The 13,720-nt window shown below is 54.0% G+C and overlaps 6 protein-coding genes across 6 annotated transcripts; 5 read left to right on the top strand and 1 right to left on the bottom strand.

The window, feature by feature from the left end:
- Positions 1 to 405: 405 nt before the first annotated feature.
- On the top strand, positions 406 to 2,434 carry VTN49DRAFT_7240 (uncharacterized protein; the record flags this gene model as incomplete). The annotated part of the gene is made up of 6 exons (XM_069415488.1): positions 406 to 454; positions 513 to 580; positions 637 to 804; positions 858 to 1,459; positions 1,507 to 2,127; positions 2,179 to 2,434. 6 exons carry the CDS (start codon positions 406 to 408, stop codon positions 2,432 to 2,434), a joined length of 1,764 nt encoding a protein of 587 aa, XP_069265280.1.
- Positions 2,435 to 3,225: 791 nt separating this feature from the next.
- Positions 3,226 to 5,011, top strand: VTN49DRAFT_7239 (uncharacterized protein; the record flags this gene model as incomplete). The annotated part of the gene is made up of 2 exons (XM_069415486.1): positions 3,226 to 4,709; positions 4,789 to 5,011. The coding sequence occupies 2 exons, from the start codon at positions 3,226 to 3,228 to the stop codon at positions 5,009 to 5,011; spliced, it is 1,707 nt and encodes a 568-aa protein (XP_069265279.1).
- A 619-nt stretch (positions 5,012 to 5,630) lies between these two features.
- VTN49DRAFT_7238 (uncharacterized protein) lies at positions 5,631 to 6,292 on the top strand (the record flags this gene model as incomplete). Its single annotated transcript, XM_069415485.1, has 3 exons — positions 5,631 to 5,744; positions 5,797 to 5,892; positions 5,957 to 6,292. 3 exons carry the CDS (start codon positions 5,631 to 5,633, stop codon positions 6,290 to 6,292), a joined length of 546 nt encoding a protein of 181 aa, XP_069265278.1.
- Positions 6,293 to 7,342: 1,050 nt separating this feature from the next.
- On the top strand, positions 7,343 to 8,611 carry VTN49DRAFT_7237 (uncharacterized protein; the record flags this gene model as incomplete). The annotated part of the gene is made up of 4 exons (XM_069415484.1): positions 7,343 to 7,360; positions 7,411 to 7,472; positions 7,529 to 7,970; positions 8,024 to 8,611. 4 exons carry the CDS (start codon positions 7,343 to 7,345, stop codon positions 8,609 to 8,611), a joined length of 1,110 nt encoding a protein of 369 aa, XP_069265277.1.
- A 61-nt stretch (positions 8,612 to 8,672) lies between these two features.
- On the bottom strand, positions 8,673 to 9,838 carry VTN49DRAFT_7236 (uncharacterized protein; the record flags this gene model as incomplete). The annotated part of the gene is made up of 2 exons (XM_069415483.1): positions 8,673 to 9,670; positions 9,721 to 9,838. The coding sequence occupies 2 exons, from the start codon at positions 9,836 to 9,838 to the stop codon at positions 8,673 to 8,675; spliced, it is 1,116 nt and encodes a 371-aa protein (XP_069265276.1).
- A 327-nt stretch (positions 9,839 to 10,165) lies between these two features.
- On the top strand, positions 10,166 to 13,570 carry VTN49DRAFT_7235 (uncharacterized protein; the record flags this gene model as incomplete). Its single annotated transcript, XM_069415482.1, has 1 exon — positions 10,166 to 13,570. One exon carries the CDS (start codon positions 10,166 to 10,168, stop codon positions 13,568 to 13,570), a length of 3,405 nt encoding a protein of 1,134 aa, XP_069265275.1.
- Positions 13,571 to 13,720: the final 150 nt, after the last annotated feature.

Raw genomic sequence — 13,720 nt, 5'->3', positions numbered from 1 at the left:
AAAAACCATAATCCATGCGCGTTGAGCATCCGTAGATCCCGTTAAGAACCCCGGAATTCCTCTGATAAGATGCTTATCATGCTGCATCCTGGTATGCAAGGGCCGGATGGCTATTTGTTGTGGCACCGAGGATCCGAGGGCGACCGCAAGTTTAGCGCCGGTCGGTTGCTCTGAGCGACCAATGTTTCCCCTCCTAGCAGGCCAAGCTAAAGCCGAAAAGCTTCAAATTCTAACACGGGAGGGGAAAACGTTAGAATCGGGTTAGACGATGCGAGGGCTGAGGTCCGAGGTTGCTCCGCTTCTCCAGACAAGAATTCTCTGTGCTTCTCCTCTCCGTCCCGGAGCGCTGCTTGGAGTTGGAATATAGGTAGTTGGATTAATTGACTGAAGCAGAGACGCGCGAAAATGGCGACCGACATGGCCAGTCGATATGAAATGTTGGAGGAGCTAGGAAGTGCGTGGTTGGTTCCGAAAACGGCGCCGCATGCAGACTACTAAGCCTTTGTTTATAGGCGGCAGCTTCGGTACAGTATACAAAGCCATTGAAAAAGAAACGGGCGAACTCGTCGCAATCAAACATGTGAGTGATTGCTTGACTTTCATGTCGCGACCGATTCGTCTAATCTCCTCGATCAGATCGACCTCGAATCTAGCGAAGATGACATTCAAGAAATCCAGCAAGAAATCTCCGTACTTGCTGCGTGTGCTAGTCCCTACGTGACCCAATACAAAGCGAGCTTCCTGCGCGGCCACAAGCTATGGATTGTGATGGAATATTTGGGAGGCGGGTCATGCTTGGATCTGGTATGAAATCGCATGCGTCGCGTAGCCGCACCGAGACTGACAGAATTCGCCAGCTCAAACCGGGCGTCTTCAACGAAGCGCACATTGCAATCATCTGTCGCGAGCTTCTGCTGGGGCTGGATTACCTACATCGTGAGGGCAAAATCCACCGAGACGTCAAAGCGGCCAATGTTCTCCTCTCCGACACCGGCAAGGTCAAGCTTGCGGACTTCGGGGTCGCCGCCCAGTTGACCAACATCAAATCACAACGTAATACCTTCGTGGGCACGCCGTTTTGGATGGCGCCCGAGGTTATCCAGCAGGCTGGTTACGATTTCAAGGCCGACATTTGGTCCCTCGGTATTAGCGCCATGGAGATGGCCAACGGAGAGCCTCCGCATGCCGGGACACATCCCATGAAGGTACTGTTTCACATTCCCAAAGCACCTGCGCCGCGGTTAGAGGGCGACCAGTTCTCCCAAACATTCAAGGACTTCATCGCGCAATGTTTGATAAAGGATCCGGACCGCCGGCCAACGGCGAAGGAGCTGTTGAAGCACAAGTTTGTCCGCAACGCGGGCAAGACGGAGGCTCTGCAAGAGCTCATCCGCCGCAAGCAAGAGTGGGATGCTGGCCAGGGCGGCGGCGACCGCGTCAAGTATTACGCAGAGACTATGTAAGTGTCGTCCATTTCATAATGATCGCCCAAGCTGACTTCTGCAGGGCCGACATGACTCCCAAGGACGATGACGACGACGGGTGGATCTTTGACACCGTCAAGGCGCCGACGATAAGAGATCCTATAACCGTCAATTCGTCTGACGATCCTCTCGAGAAATTAGAGGATCTCCATATCACAAACCCCCAACAGCCAGCCAAACCCGCGGCAAACTCTACTGTGCGACGGACCCTGGCCCCCGACCGATCACCGTCTGTTAAGAAAACCAAGCCAAAACGGCGCTCAAGTGGTGTGAAGCAGCCGCTCGCCGTAGACCTAAGCTTTGGAAACAGCCCGTCAACAGTGCGCCAATTCCGGCGCGTGTCCAACGGGATGGCCGACGACTCCGAGCGCCAGTACTCGGTGCCCTATGGCATGGATGAGAATGCGTACCCTAAGACGCTCTTTGATGAGTCGGCCCGGCCCGAGACCAAGGAAGCGCAGTTGGGCCGAAGGGCATACAGTAAAGGCATCGGATTGGCCTGTCAAGAAGTCCTGGCGAACACTAGCGATCAAGAGAAACGAGAAGCCATTTCTCGCGTTGCAGAGGCTATGAGCGATCTGGAGATGATTGATCCGGAGGGTCTCTATCATATACTAAGACTATGCAATGAGAAGATGAAAGCGTGTGTATCCTCAAGTTTGAGAGCAAATGATCCTTGCTGACCATGTCCTAGGGACCCTAAGTTGCGCTCTCTCCTTCCGGAACCCTCGCAGCCGGAATCGCCTCATAGACAACGGCTGGTTCTCGCACAAAATAACCCCCACCTTAAGAGTCATCGTCGGCGCCAGTCCATGCAGGCGCAAGAGGCGCAAGCGAACTCCCCACCGATGCAGCTACACACGCCGGGGATGGAGCACACCAAACAGATCGCCAATGTCTTGTACCAGCGATGGAGCGAAGGTCTCCGCAATCGATGGCCTGCGGTATGATGACATGACTCCTCCCATTCATCCTACGCCCGCCAGACACGTCATCCAACTCGGTAACGCACCGCCTGCAATGGACACTTGTACACTACCGCGACCCTCCCAGCCCAACAAAACCGCACGACACATCGCTATATAATTTCGCGTGTCGATGACTTGTTTAATGACCACGAACGGTATATATGCCCCATTTCTCTTCGTCTTAACGATTCCCTGTCACCGGTCTCTGTACTAGTATGATGGGATGATGTATTTCTGCATGTATGGAGTTGGCACCTCTGCCCCGTCTGCCTAGAAATGGCCGATCAAGTAATGAAGCGTTTCTTGTCATATTCCTTGTTTCATCCCTGAGTTGTGAACAGTGTGTACAATCCGAATCTGCCTCGTTTGATAAAACACATTGCTTGTCGGTTGCTAATGCCAATCTTAACCTTCCAAGGCTACTTCGGTCCAGACCGCGTGGCCGTTTTAATTTCCCGTGGCTCATCTTCCTATTGGCAAATAAATTACAAACTATCTTGATCAAGTTTAGTGTCTTTGTATAAATGGTATCGATACGGTAACCCCTTTTCATGCATACCCGGCTTGGCGCTCTAAGCTCCGCCGGTGTTTCTGATCTGGAGTTCGCGTCTCAGGCTTGTATTCCGTCGAGGAGTTCGCTCCTTGTTTCTCCTTGCTGTTGTTTTAGAGCCATTGGATGCTCATCTTCGTTGTTTTTCTTTTTCCCCGTCATGCTCTGAGCCATCTCTGTTTTCGTGTTCGCTCAACTCTTCCGAATGCAGGCTGGGCCTGATATGGAGGTTCCAGGTACCCATGCAAACTCCAACCATGGGTCGCCACCGCGGGAGAACGGCGCCTCCTCGGCTGTTGCGGAACCCATGGCGACGCCGGAGAATAAGCAGTCCTTTCAGGCGTCGTCCCGTCCCAGTACGGCCGCTGCCCGACACGCCAAGCGGCTGACGTTGAACTTCCCCATTAACCCGCCGTCTGGTGGATTGCGATCGGATCAGAACTCGCCTGCGATCGGGTTGGGCTTGGGTTCTCTGTCGACGGATACTCCGGTCACCAGCATGTCCCCCGGCCGGCTCGTTGTGAATTCGCCCATTCCCCTTGACGATTCGGCGGATGGCTCGGACCTCCTGACGGCGATTGCGTCCCAGGAGCGGAAGGTGTTGGAACTGCGGGAGGAGCTGCAGCGGGCCGAGTCGGAGCTGGCCCGGCTGAAGAAACTCTGGGCCGCGAGCGAGAAGCAAAGAAAACGGAACCCGATCAATTACCATACCGAGGTGCTGAAAACGTTGAACAATGCGGAGTTCATAGAGGATGGCTCGAGGCCGGCAAGCGATGCCGCGTCACAGACCTCCGAGCAGTCATCGGTTCAGGCCAGGATCAGCAGGGAACTTGAGCGGCGGAACAGCGTCAGGAATATGCCGGAAGGAGAGGTGTCGATTTCAGCCAATGGACGCAGAGTATTTGCAAGCTCGAAGCATGCCCGCACCTTGTCACTGCTCTCTGACAAGGCAAGAGCCGGTGGAAAGGGCGACTCTGAGAGGATTGCGGGCCATCCCCGGTCGGCCACTCTGCCCTCGGTCGAACGCGGTACGCCGGGATCAAGACAGGACGAGCTGCGCAAAGCATCCTCGGGAATGGCGCAATGGCGAAGGTCGATGCCCCCGCCATCTCGAGAAGCGTTGCTCCAGACAGGCAAACAGATGGCCTCGGATTTCAAGGAGGGCTTTTGGACATTCTTGGAAGACATCCGACAGGCCACTGTGGGCGACGAAGGGATCTACGGAACCGAAGCGAGAGGATTGCAACCCCCGAGATCTCAGCAACGTTCCAGCAGCCGGTCATCGAGATCGGAGCGAAGCACGACGCCTTCCGAGCGCCGCGAACTGCCGGGCATCTCGGCAGACCGGGTCAAGTCAACGGCGTCGTCGTCCTCCAAAGATAAAGAGGGGTCCTCGAAGACATCTGGTAATAAAACCGCTCCTCAGAAGAATCAGGAGACGTCGTTTTGGAGTGAATTCGGAATTGATGCGCCTGGGCAGACGTCACAATCCGCCAAGGCACCCGCCCACACTACCCAAAACGGGCAGAAAGGACGCGGAGACTCGAACTTAATCGACGTTGATGACGATGATGACTGGGATGCATGGGACACTCCGCAGGAAACAACAACCAAGGCGCACACACCGTCATCGAGCAGGTCCACCATCGAGTCAAAGCGGGATCGATCGCCTTCGACCCAGGCCAGTAGTCCGCGGACCAACGCGAGGTGAGTTGGCGACCACCATGTCAACAAACGCCATATTCCCTCCAACTACCAGGATTCCAGCTGATGGGAATGTACCTAGCCTGGGAAAGGGTGAAAAACGGGCATCTGATAGCATCCCATGGCCCTCGCTGAGCAATTTCAAGCCGTCCAACCTCACCAAGACCGCTTCGCATTTGATGGCTGAGTGGGAGCGGAGTCTGATCTCGCCGGATTCGCAATCGGATCGGCCATCGCGCAAGGAAATGCCGGCTGTCACGCATCCTCGCAATGCTGTTGAGGAGGATTGGGGTCCGCCGTTTTAAACTTCTTTTGCCAATAGATTTGGCATATGATATTTTCTTTTTCACACATTTCTTACGACTGAGATGACTTTGCTTGATAGAAGGCGAGAATGAGGACAGCCCTTGGAATCGGCGCTCACCATCAGTGCCTCAGTCGGATTGATTGTACGAATTTCTTTGACCATTTTGAATCATGAATGTATATAATCAATAGATCGTGATGTCATGGCGGATGCAATCGCGAGCATGATTTACACAGACTATGGACTGCCTTTCATCGTGGCATTCCAGTTCCCCAGCGTTGGAGTACGGCACATTGTAAGTGCCTGAGGTTTGGGGCATCAATCATTCAGGGCAAGGGCAGGCGATAAACTCCTGACGCTATACCAAATGCGGTAAGCGCAAACCCTAAAGAACTGCGTCACTGGTTTATCAGGGCAGCCGGAAAATTTCAATTTTGCAGTGTTTCCAAATCGCGGTCGAGCGTGATTTCAGACAGCTCTGGACTGTCCCATGTGCTTGATATGACAATATCTCCTCCTTGGGTGTTGTATTGAGCAGTCTTTTCGGTTGAGGCACTGCACCATATAAGCGCCAATCAGTTACTTTCCGAAGCTTTGACTATATACACGGTTGGAAAATGAGTCTACCGGGAATGCCGCCGATGGGCGGCGCCGGCTTGGGCGGTGCTGCTGGCGTTGGCGCAGGCGGTGCAGCAGGAATGACAGATCAGGAGCAAGCTATGGTGAAAATGGTTTGTGGTCATCGTATAGTTTGTTGGATATCTGACTAACTTGGATATGCAGGTGCAAGCAGCGATGGAATCATGTCCTGTGAAAAGCGTCATATCCGGCACCATGGGTTTCGCGCTCGGTGGAGCATTCGGCTTGTTCATGGCCAGCGTATGTTATCCCTTAATTCGTCTCTGGTTTGTCCACATATAGCTAACAATTGCGTGTCTTGTAGATGTCCTACGACACCCCGTTCAGCCCCAAAGGCCAAGAGATTGCCAATCTCCCCTGGCGGGAACAACTCCGGATCGGCTTCAAGGATATGGGAGCGCGGTCATGGTCGTCGGCCAAGAACTTTGGCCTCGTCGGCATGCTCTTCTCCGGAACGGAGTGCTGCATTGAGGGTCTACGCGCAAAGAACGATATCAAGAATGGGATAGCAGCTGGGTGTATAACGGGCGGTATTCTCGGGGCCAAAGCCGGTCCGCAGGCTGCGGCGCTTGGGTGCGCTGGTTTTGCGGCATTCAGTGCGGCGATTGATGCGTATTTGCGGATGCCGTCGGATGAGTGATTTTGATTCGATTGGACATACAGGAACTTGGGAATTGGCGTTGGGAAGAGGGCATTTACAGAATTGGCGTTCGGGCGGCTTGGTTTTGTTCGACTGTACAATATATACTGCTCGGGGATTGAGTTTGGCGGATAGACTGAATATGGCGTCATACATACAAGTTAATTGATGAACCTTTCCGCTCTTCCGAGGATTTTGATCTTCTATCTGCAGCATGAGACTCTTGTACAGCAGGAGTGTATCATGGAGGCCATTGAACTAGATGGAAACCCTAACAACTCTTCTCAGAACCATGCGGTCAATACAAGGTCCGAGCCAGTCTCAAACCATTCCGAGAGGAAAAGCATAGAACAGCGTATCTCCGCCTTGTGGCAGCAATACATCTCCCCCGAACTCATCATTGAGGGGGAGAACGGCGAAAACTATCCTGTCCGGGACTTTCTAGGTTCATCTTCTCCCAAACTTTTAAACTAAATGACGGCCAAAGCCCTAACCTAAGTAACATCTTCAGCTCTCGAAAGGCTTTACCTCGCCTACGTCCGCACTTCAAACCTCATCGTTACTTTCACTGTGATCGTCATTCAAGTTATCCTCCTCCGCAGCCGACAGAAGCGCAACTCATCACCGTCGTCGTCACTTCGTGATAAACCAATCATCCGCACCGCGACGGCTTTGGCAGTGTTATCCATCTGTGTGGCCATTATCATAGTGTTACAAGGAGCGGCGAGATATTTCAATCTGCAGCGGTTGATGAGGAAGGAGATGGGGAGGTATCGGTGTTCGGGCATAGGGGGGATAGGGTTAATGACGGGATTAGGTGTGGTGGTTCGTATGCCTCTTTTTCCCCTGACGAGTTTTGGGACTTGGAGATTGATGAGAAAGCAAGATTTATGCCTTTGGAATAGGAATTGTTGTCGCGTATGGATGAGATTGGTTCGGGCTCCAATTCAGGTTAGGGTTGGGCACTCCCCACGACTGCATGACGTAGACTGTTCAGAGTTATTCCATCAAAATGAGACGCAACAATATCTCATCAGAAATCAGTTAGACATGGCAGAGTTAAAGAATGTAAGTAACCATTATTTCAACCCTATTAGCTAATAATATCAAATGGCCAGGTTGAATTTTCTGTCCAACACCCTCTGAACCGCGAACCTCCCGCAGAGACCCTCATATCAAGGCACGGATGCATCAATCCCCCCGTCCTCACTGTAAACATTGACCAGATCTGAACAGCTTTATCACACCTTCCGACTTAGCTTACGACCGCAACCACGGCCCAATTCCCTATCTTTCTGCCTCATCACACTACGTCCATATTGACGGCGACGGTGTCAGGAACCCCATCTCACTCTCCATCCAAGAACTGCAGACATACTTCGAGCAACATGAAGTCATCTGCGCTTTGCAATGCGCCGGCAATCGGCGACATACAATGCGCACGCTGCTCAAGGAAGTACAAGGTATCGACTGGAAAGATGCAGCGGTGATGAATTGTCAGTGGAAAGGCCCGCGGTTGTGTGATGTGTTGCACCGGGCGAGAGTAGTGGTGAGAGAGAGGGAGAAATATCATGTTGCTTTTGCTTGCGAGCAGGTTCCGTGTCAGGACGATGAGTGGTACGGTGGTAGTGTTAAGTTGATTCGCTGTTTGGATTCGGATGTGATACTGGCGCTGGAGGTAGGTACTGCTCTCCTAAGAACCTTTTTCGAGAAGACATACGGATGTTATAGATGAATCACCACCCACTGCCCATAAACAAAGGTTACCCTGTCCGCGTCGTTATCCCCGGAGTCGTGGGTGCCCGCTGGGTGAAATGGCTCGACCGCATCACCGTCCAAAAGGAAGAATCACCAAACTTCTACCAGCAACGTGACTACAAGATCCTGCCCCCGGAAGCGACGGATGCCGCCAAGGCGGCCGAATTCTGGGATAAGACCCCGGCAATGATGGAGACTCTCATCAACTCCATCGTCGCAGTGCCGCAGGATGGGCAGACGATTCATCTGGATGAGGACGGATTGGTCGAGGTTAAGGGGTATGCGGTGCCCCAGGGGTATTGTGGGCCGATTGTGAGGGTTGAGGTTTCTGGGGACGGGGGGAGAACTTGGACTGATGCATGGCTGGAGAATCGGAGGGCAAGTAAATGGGCGTGGGTACTGTGGACGGCTCGAGTGCCAATGTCAAGGGGTACTCAAAAGCAGATCTTCAGCCGGGCGACGGATTACGGCGGCAATACGCAGCCAGAGACATCGCAATGGAATTTACGAGGCGTGGGATATAACGGTTATGGACTTGCGAAGAACCTGACGATTATTTGACTCTACCAGACACGAGACAATGGAAATATTTTATCATTTATATATCATACATGCCTTATACTTAAGGCAGGACAATGTATTTCTCTAGATGCTTGGGAATGGCATCGCGGAGGCCTTTGCTCCGCAGCCACTTGTCGGAGAACAGTCGGTCTGCGTAGCGGTACGCACCATCGCAGAGGATCGTCACGACCGTGTGGCCCTTACCCAGTTTCTGCGCAACCTCTTTGGCCGCGACGACATTCAGCGCCGACGACGCGCCGAGATAGAGACCCTCCTCATCCAAGCAGCGGTAGACCATCTCGATGCTCTTCTCGTCGGGGATGTGCAGCGAGTCGTCAATCAAGTCAATATCCTGTTTCAGGTTCTCCGTCACGCGGCCCTGCCCGATCCCCTCTGTGATACTGCTGCCACTTCGAGTGACCAGTTTGCCGCCGCTTTGGATGTAGTTGTGCAGGACACTGCCCGGAGGATCAGCCAGGAAGCACTTGACCCTTCCGTTGCTGACTGTCTTCAGATAACGGGTGACGCCGGCCAGCGTGCCCGCAGTACCCGTCGCGCAGGTAAACGCGTCGATCTTACCCTCTGTCTGCGCCCAGATCTCCGGCCCGGTCGTTTCAATGTGCGCCTGGCGGTTTGCGATGTTGTCGAACTGGTTCGTCCACACGGCGTTCTCGAGCGACTCGGCATGTCGCCGCGCCTGGTGGTTGTAGTTCTGAGGGTCCTCAAACGGCACCGCGGGAACCGGGTACACTTCGGCGCCCAGCAGCCGCAGCAGATCAATTTTGCCCTGCGACTGCGTGTTGGGCATGTAGATTACCAGCTTGTAACCCTTGGAGCGGCAGACATGCGCTAGCCCAATGCCAGTGTTCCCCGCAGTACCTTCAACCACCGTCCCGCCGGGCCGCAGCAGACCCTTTTCCTCCGCATCCTTGACAATGTACAGGGCGGCTCGATCCTTGACGCTGCCACCAGGGTTTTGGAATTCGGCCTTTCCCAGGATATTGCAGCCCGTTTCCTCCGACAACCGCTTCAGTCGGATCAATGGCGTATTTCCAATTGCTGGAACACTCATTCAGCAATGAACTGGAAGCTCGGCGCGCTAATCGTACCTTCAGTCAGACCATTGACCACGCCCTGTGCTTGGGAGACCTTGGTGTTGTACGCTGTTGACGCTTCCGCGCTGCGAAGCGCGGTCGTCGCAAAGGTCCGCAGCCCTTGTCTGAACATCTTTTTATGTGTGGACTGTATTTGAAATCTCAGAATCTCAACTTCTTGATTGAACATATGGGTACGTTCGGCCGATCTTCGGAGGCTTAGTCAGCAGTTCCGCGATGTCGTGATCAACCCTAACCCTTATCAGGCGGAGTTTCCGCTTTGGGTTTAGGTTTGTTTGTTTACTCGTCCTTCTGGACCGATCGGAACCCATGACGGCGTCGAACTCCTCCGTTTGACTGAGGTAGTCCCTCCTCCCAGGTTATCGGGCACGCACTCGAGCATTCTTCACACGGTGAATATTTACCAAAGTGATGCGCCCGATATCCTAAGCGATTCGCCATGCCCGCGCGAACAACATCCGCTTCGGCGTCCTCAGCGACGCGCAAGACGTCTTCAAAACGAGCATCCTCCGCCACGCCTTCGGTCTCTGTGCCACCAGAGCCGGCAGTCCCGACTGAGTTTCCCCAGCTTCGCGCTGATGTTTGTGCGATCTTCACCGATGCGCAGCGGTCCACGACCGGACACCGAAAACTAGTGGTGCGATTGAGAAAGTTTCAGGAGATGTGCTGCGGAATTGCACAGAATAAGCCGAAGAAGGATCAACCGGAAGGCGAGCAAAGGCCTGCGCCATCTACGGAACAAACTGAGGGAGAAAAGGAGTTCAATGTCGAAATAACCCGGTGCTTGCTCCGTGTGGTCCCCGTCAAGAAGACGGAGACAGTGGGTGATCGGATCATCAGATTCCTGGGTATGTTTCTCAGCCATGCCGCTGAGAAGGATGCGGAAATATTTGTTCCGTACGAAGAGGACGACATGGAGGTGTTTCCTGAAACGCCAACAACGCGACTCACCTATGCCATTGTCGAAATGATGCATCCTTTGCTGGCGGCCAAAGACAGAACGGTCAGATATCGTGCGACGCAGATTCTGACGCACATTGTGAACTCTCTCGACTCAATTGACGATGAGGTCTATCGTCTAGTTCGCCAGGGACTGCTGAAACGCATTCGAGACAAGGAAACGAATGTCAGAGTGCAAGCAGTAATGGGGTTGTCGCGGCTGGTTGGCAACGACGGTGATGACGACCTTCAAGACTCCTCTGCAGCACTTCTGGAAAAGCTACTCGACATCCTTCAGAACGATCCCTCGGCGGACGTGCGAAAAACCCTTCTTCTCAACCTTCCCCTAAGCCCAACAACACTCCCTTATCTGCTTGAACGAGCAAGAGATTTGGATGCCGCCACCCGGCGGGCTCTTTATTCGCGCCTTTTGCCGACATTGGGCGATTTCCGTCACCTGTCCCTATCTATGCGAGAGAAGCTCCTACGCTGGGGCCTTCGTGATCGAGACGAGAACGTCCGAAAAGCGGCCGGAAAGCTCTTCTACGAACGATGGATCGAAGACTGCGCCGGAAACAAACCTTCCGAAGGCGGGTCGATCAACCAGGTATCACCGCCAAAAATGTCCGCGCTATTGGAACTTCTACAACGAATTGATGCCATGAACTCCGGTATGGAGGGTGGTGTCGCTCATGAAGCCATGCGCGCATTCTGGGAAGGCCGTCCTGATTATCGGGAGGCTGTCGTTTTTGACGAAGAATTCTGGCACAGCCTGACGGCCGAATCCGCCTTTTTGGCCCGCAGCTTCAACGATTTTTGCCGGGTAGAAAACGAGGGGAAGTATGAGGACCTTGCCGATGATAAGATGCCCGAGGTGACGGCTTTGGCATACTTCCTGGGCAAGTATTCGGCGGCTCTGCTAGAGAGGTTGAAGCAAGCTACAGTTACGGGGGAGAACAATGAGGAGACAATAGAACTCGAATTCGTGGTCGAACAGCTCCTCCACATCGCGCTCACCCTAGACTATTCGGACGAGGTTGGCCGACGAAAGATGTTCTCCTTGCTGCGCGAGAACCTCGCCGTCCCAGAGCTGCCGGAGCTCTGCACCAAGCTCACGGTCGAGGTGCTCCGAGCGGTTTGCGGGCCCGATAAGGCCGGCGAGAATGAATTCTGCAGCGTCGTTCTCGAGGCTATTGCCGAAGTCCACGATGCCATCGCGACGGAAGACAGCTTCGTGTCGGCGCGATCCGAACTCAGTGACGACAGCCGAAGCCGCACGCGGTCTGAAACACCAGAAAGCGAAGAAGAGGTGCCGTTCGACAAGGAGAAAGCCAAGGCAAAGGTGCTTCGCGAGATCATGATCAACATGAAATGTCTGCATATTGCGCAGTGCATGCTGCAGAATATCGAGGGGAATCTACAGGACAACATGCACCTGGTCACTATGTTGAACAACCTTGTGGTGCCCGCTGTCCGCAGCCATGAAGCTCCTATCCGGGAGAGGGGATTGGAGTGTCTTGGCTTGTGCTGCCTGCTTGACAAGAGTCTGGCCGAGGAAAACATGTCGTTATTCATCCACTGCTTCACCAAAGGCCATGAAGGCTTGCAGGTGACAGCAATTCACATTCTGGCCGACATGCTGTCGACTCATCCTTCACTGTTGAAACCCGTTGTTCAGTCTGATGGGGAGACGGTTGCACTGCCCGCTTTCCATCGACCCTTGCTCAAGGTATTCGCCAAGTCCCTGAAGCACAACTCGCCGGCAAGTGTCCAGGCGGCGTCGGCAACGGCACTGTCCAAGCTTCTCCTCACCAACACGTTTACCCCATCTGGGCCCAACGTACCCGAATCCATCAAAGAACTCAACGAGTCATCTGTCGATGCTCTTCTTCAGTCCTTGGTGGTGTCCTACTTCCACCCGCGCACGAGGGAAAACCCTGTACTCCGGCAGGCACTGACATATTTCTTCCCCGTATACTGCCATTCACGCATCACCAACATGCAGCGGATGCGTCGGATAGCGGTCCCCGTTGTGCGGGCTGTGCTCAACGCATCCGAGGATTTCTTCTCGCTCGAGGCAGAGGAAAACAGCGATGGCGACATTGATGAGAGCGTTGGCGAGCGAGAAGTCAAGGCAATCATGACCAACTTGACAGGCATGCTGATTGAATGGACAGACGAGCGGCGCGTGGTTGGTCTTGGTGGCGATAACAACAGCGTCACCACCTCGACCAACGCAATCGGTTTCGTGCACCTGGCGCTTGTCAAGGACATTCTCGAACGCATCCTGGGCATCAGTACCGGCCCGAACAAATGCTCCAAGGACGAGCGGAAGATCCTCCTCTCGATGCTGGGTAAGGTACACATCGCGCCACCAACGGCCCCGGCCACCGCGCCATCCTCGCGGCACGGGTCTCGTCCGCCGGAGGGCGCCGAGGAGGCATTCCGCGCCAGCTCGCGCAGCAATGCCACCCTTCTCTCCTCCTCCTCTTCTTCCTCCTCCAACCCATCTCTCATCGACCCGTCCAACGTCGCCCTCGCGGAGAGTGTCAAGGAGCTCCTCGATCAGGCCCTCGACGACGGCATCGCGCCCGACGCAACCAGCCGCAACAATCTTGTCAAGGTGAAGAACCTTGTCCTGAAGCTCCTGGCGGCAGTCCACACGGCAAAGTCCGGCGGTTTCAGCGGCCGCAGCACCACCCGCGCCACAACGGTCGACTCCGATGCTGCGTCCTTCGTTTCCGTCGAGTCAGCGGCCTCGCGTCAGCCCTCTGTTGCACCAAGCGATCATTATCATCACTCGGCCGCTGGGCGCCGGGGCGGCGTCGACACTATCATCGAGGAGGATGAAGAAATGGACGATGCCAATGATAACACTGTTGTGAAGCAGGAGATTGATGACTAGGCATGATACCTAATCTCTTCGTCTTTTTGTCTTTTTCTTGTTGTTTCTGTTTACGGTTCCTTTGCTGGTTGGGTCGGATGGGTTTGTTCTGGTTGCAATGACTTCTGTGAAGGGGTCCTGTACAGGATGATGGTGGCTAGTCTACAGGGT

This window comes from Thermomyces lanuginosus (genome assembly GCF_041956635.1).
Source record: "Thermomyces lanuginosus strain ATCC 200065 unplaced genomic scaffold VTN49scaffold_42, whole genome shotgun sequence".
Taxonomy (NCBI): domain Eukaryota; kingdom Fungi; phylum Ascomycota; class Eurotiomycetes; order Eurotiales; family Trichocomaceae; genus Thermomyces; species Thermomyces lanuginosus.
Note: the sequence above shows the minus strand (reverse complement) of the source record. Positions and strands in the feature narration are given on the sequence as shown.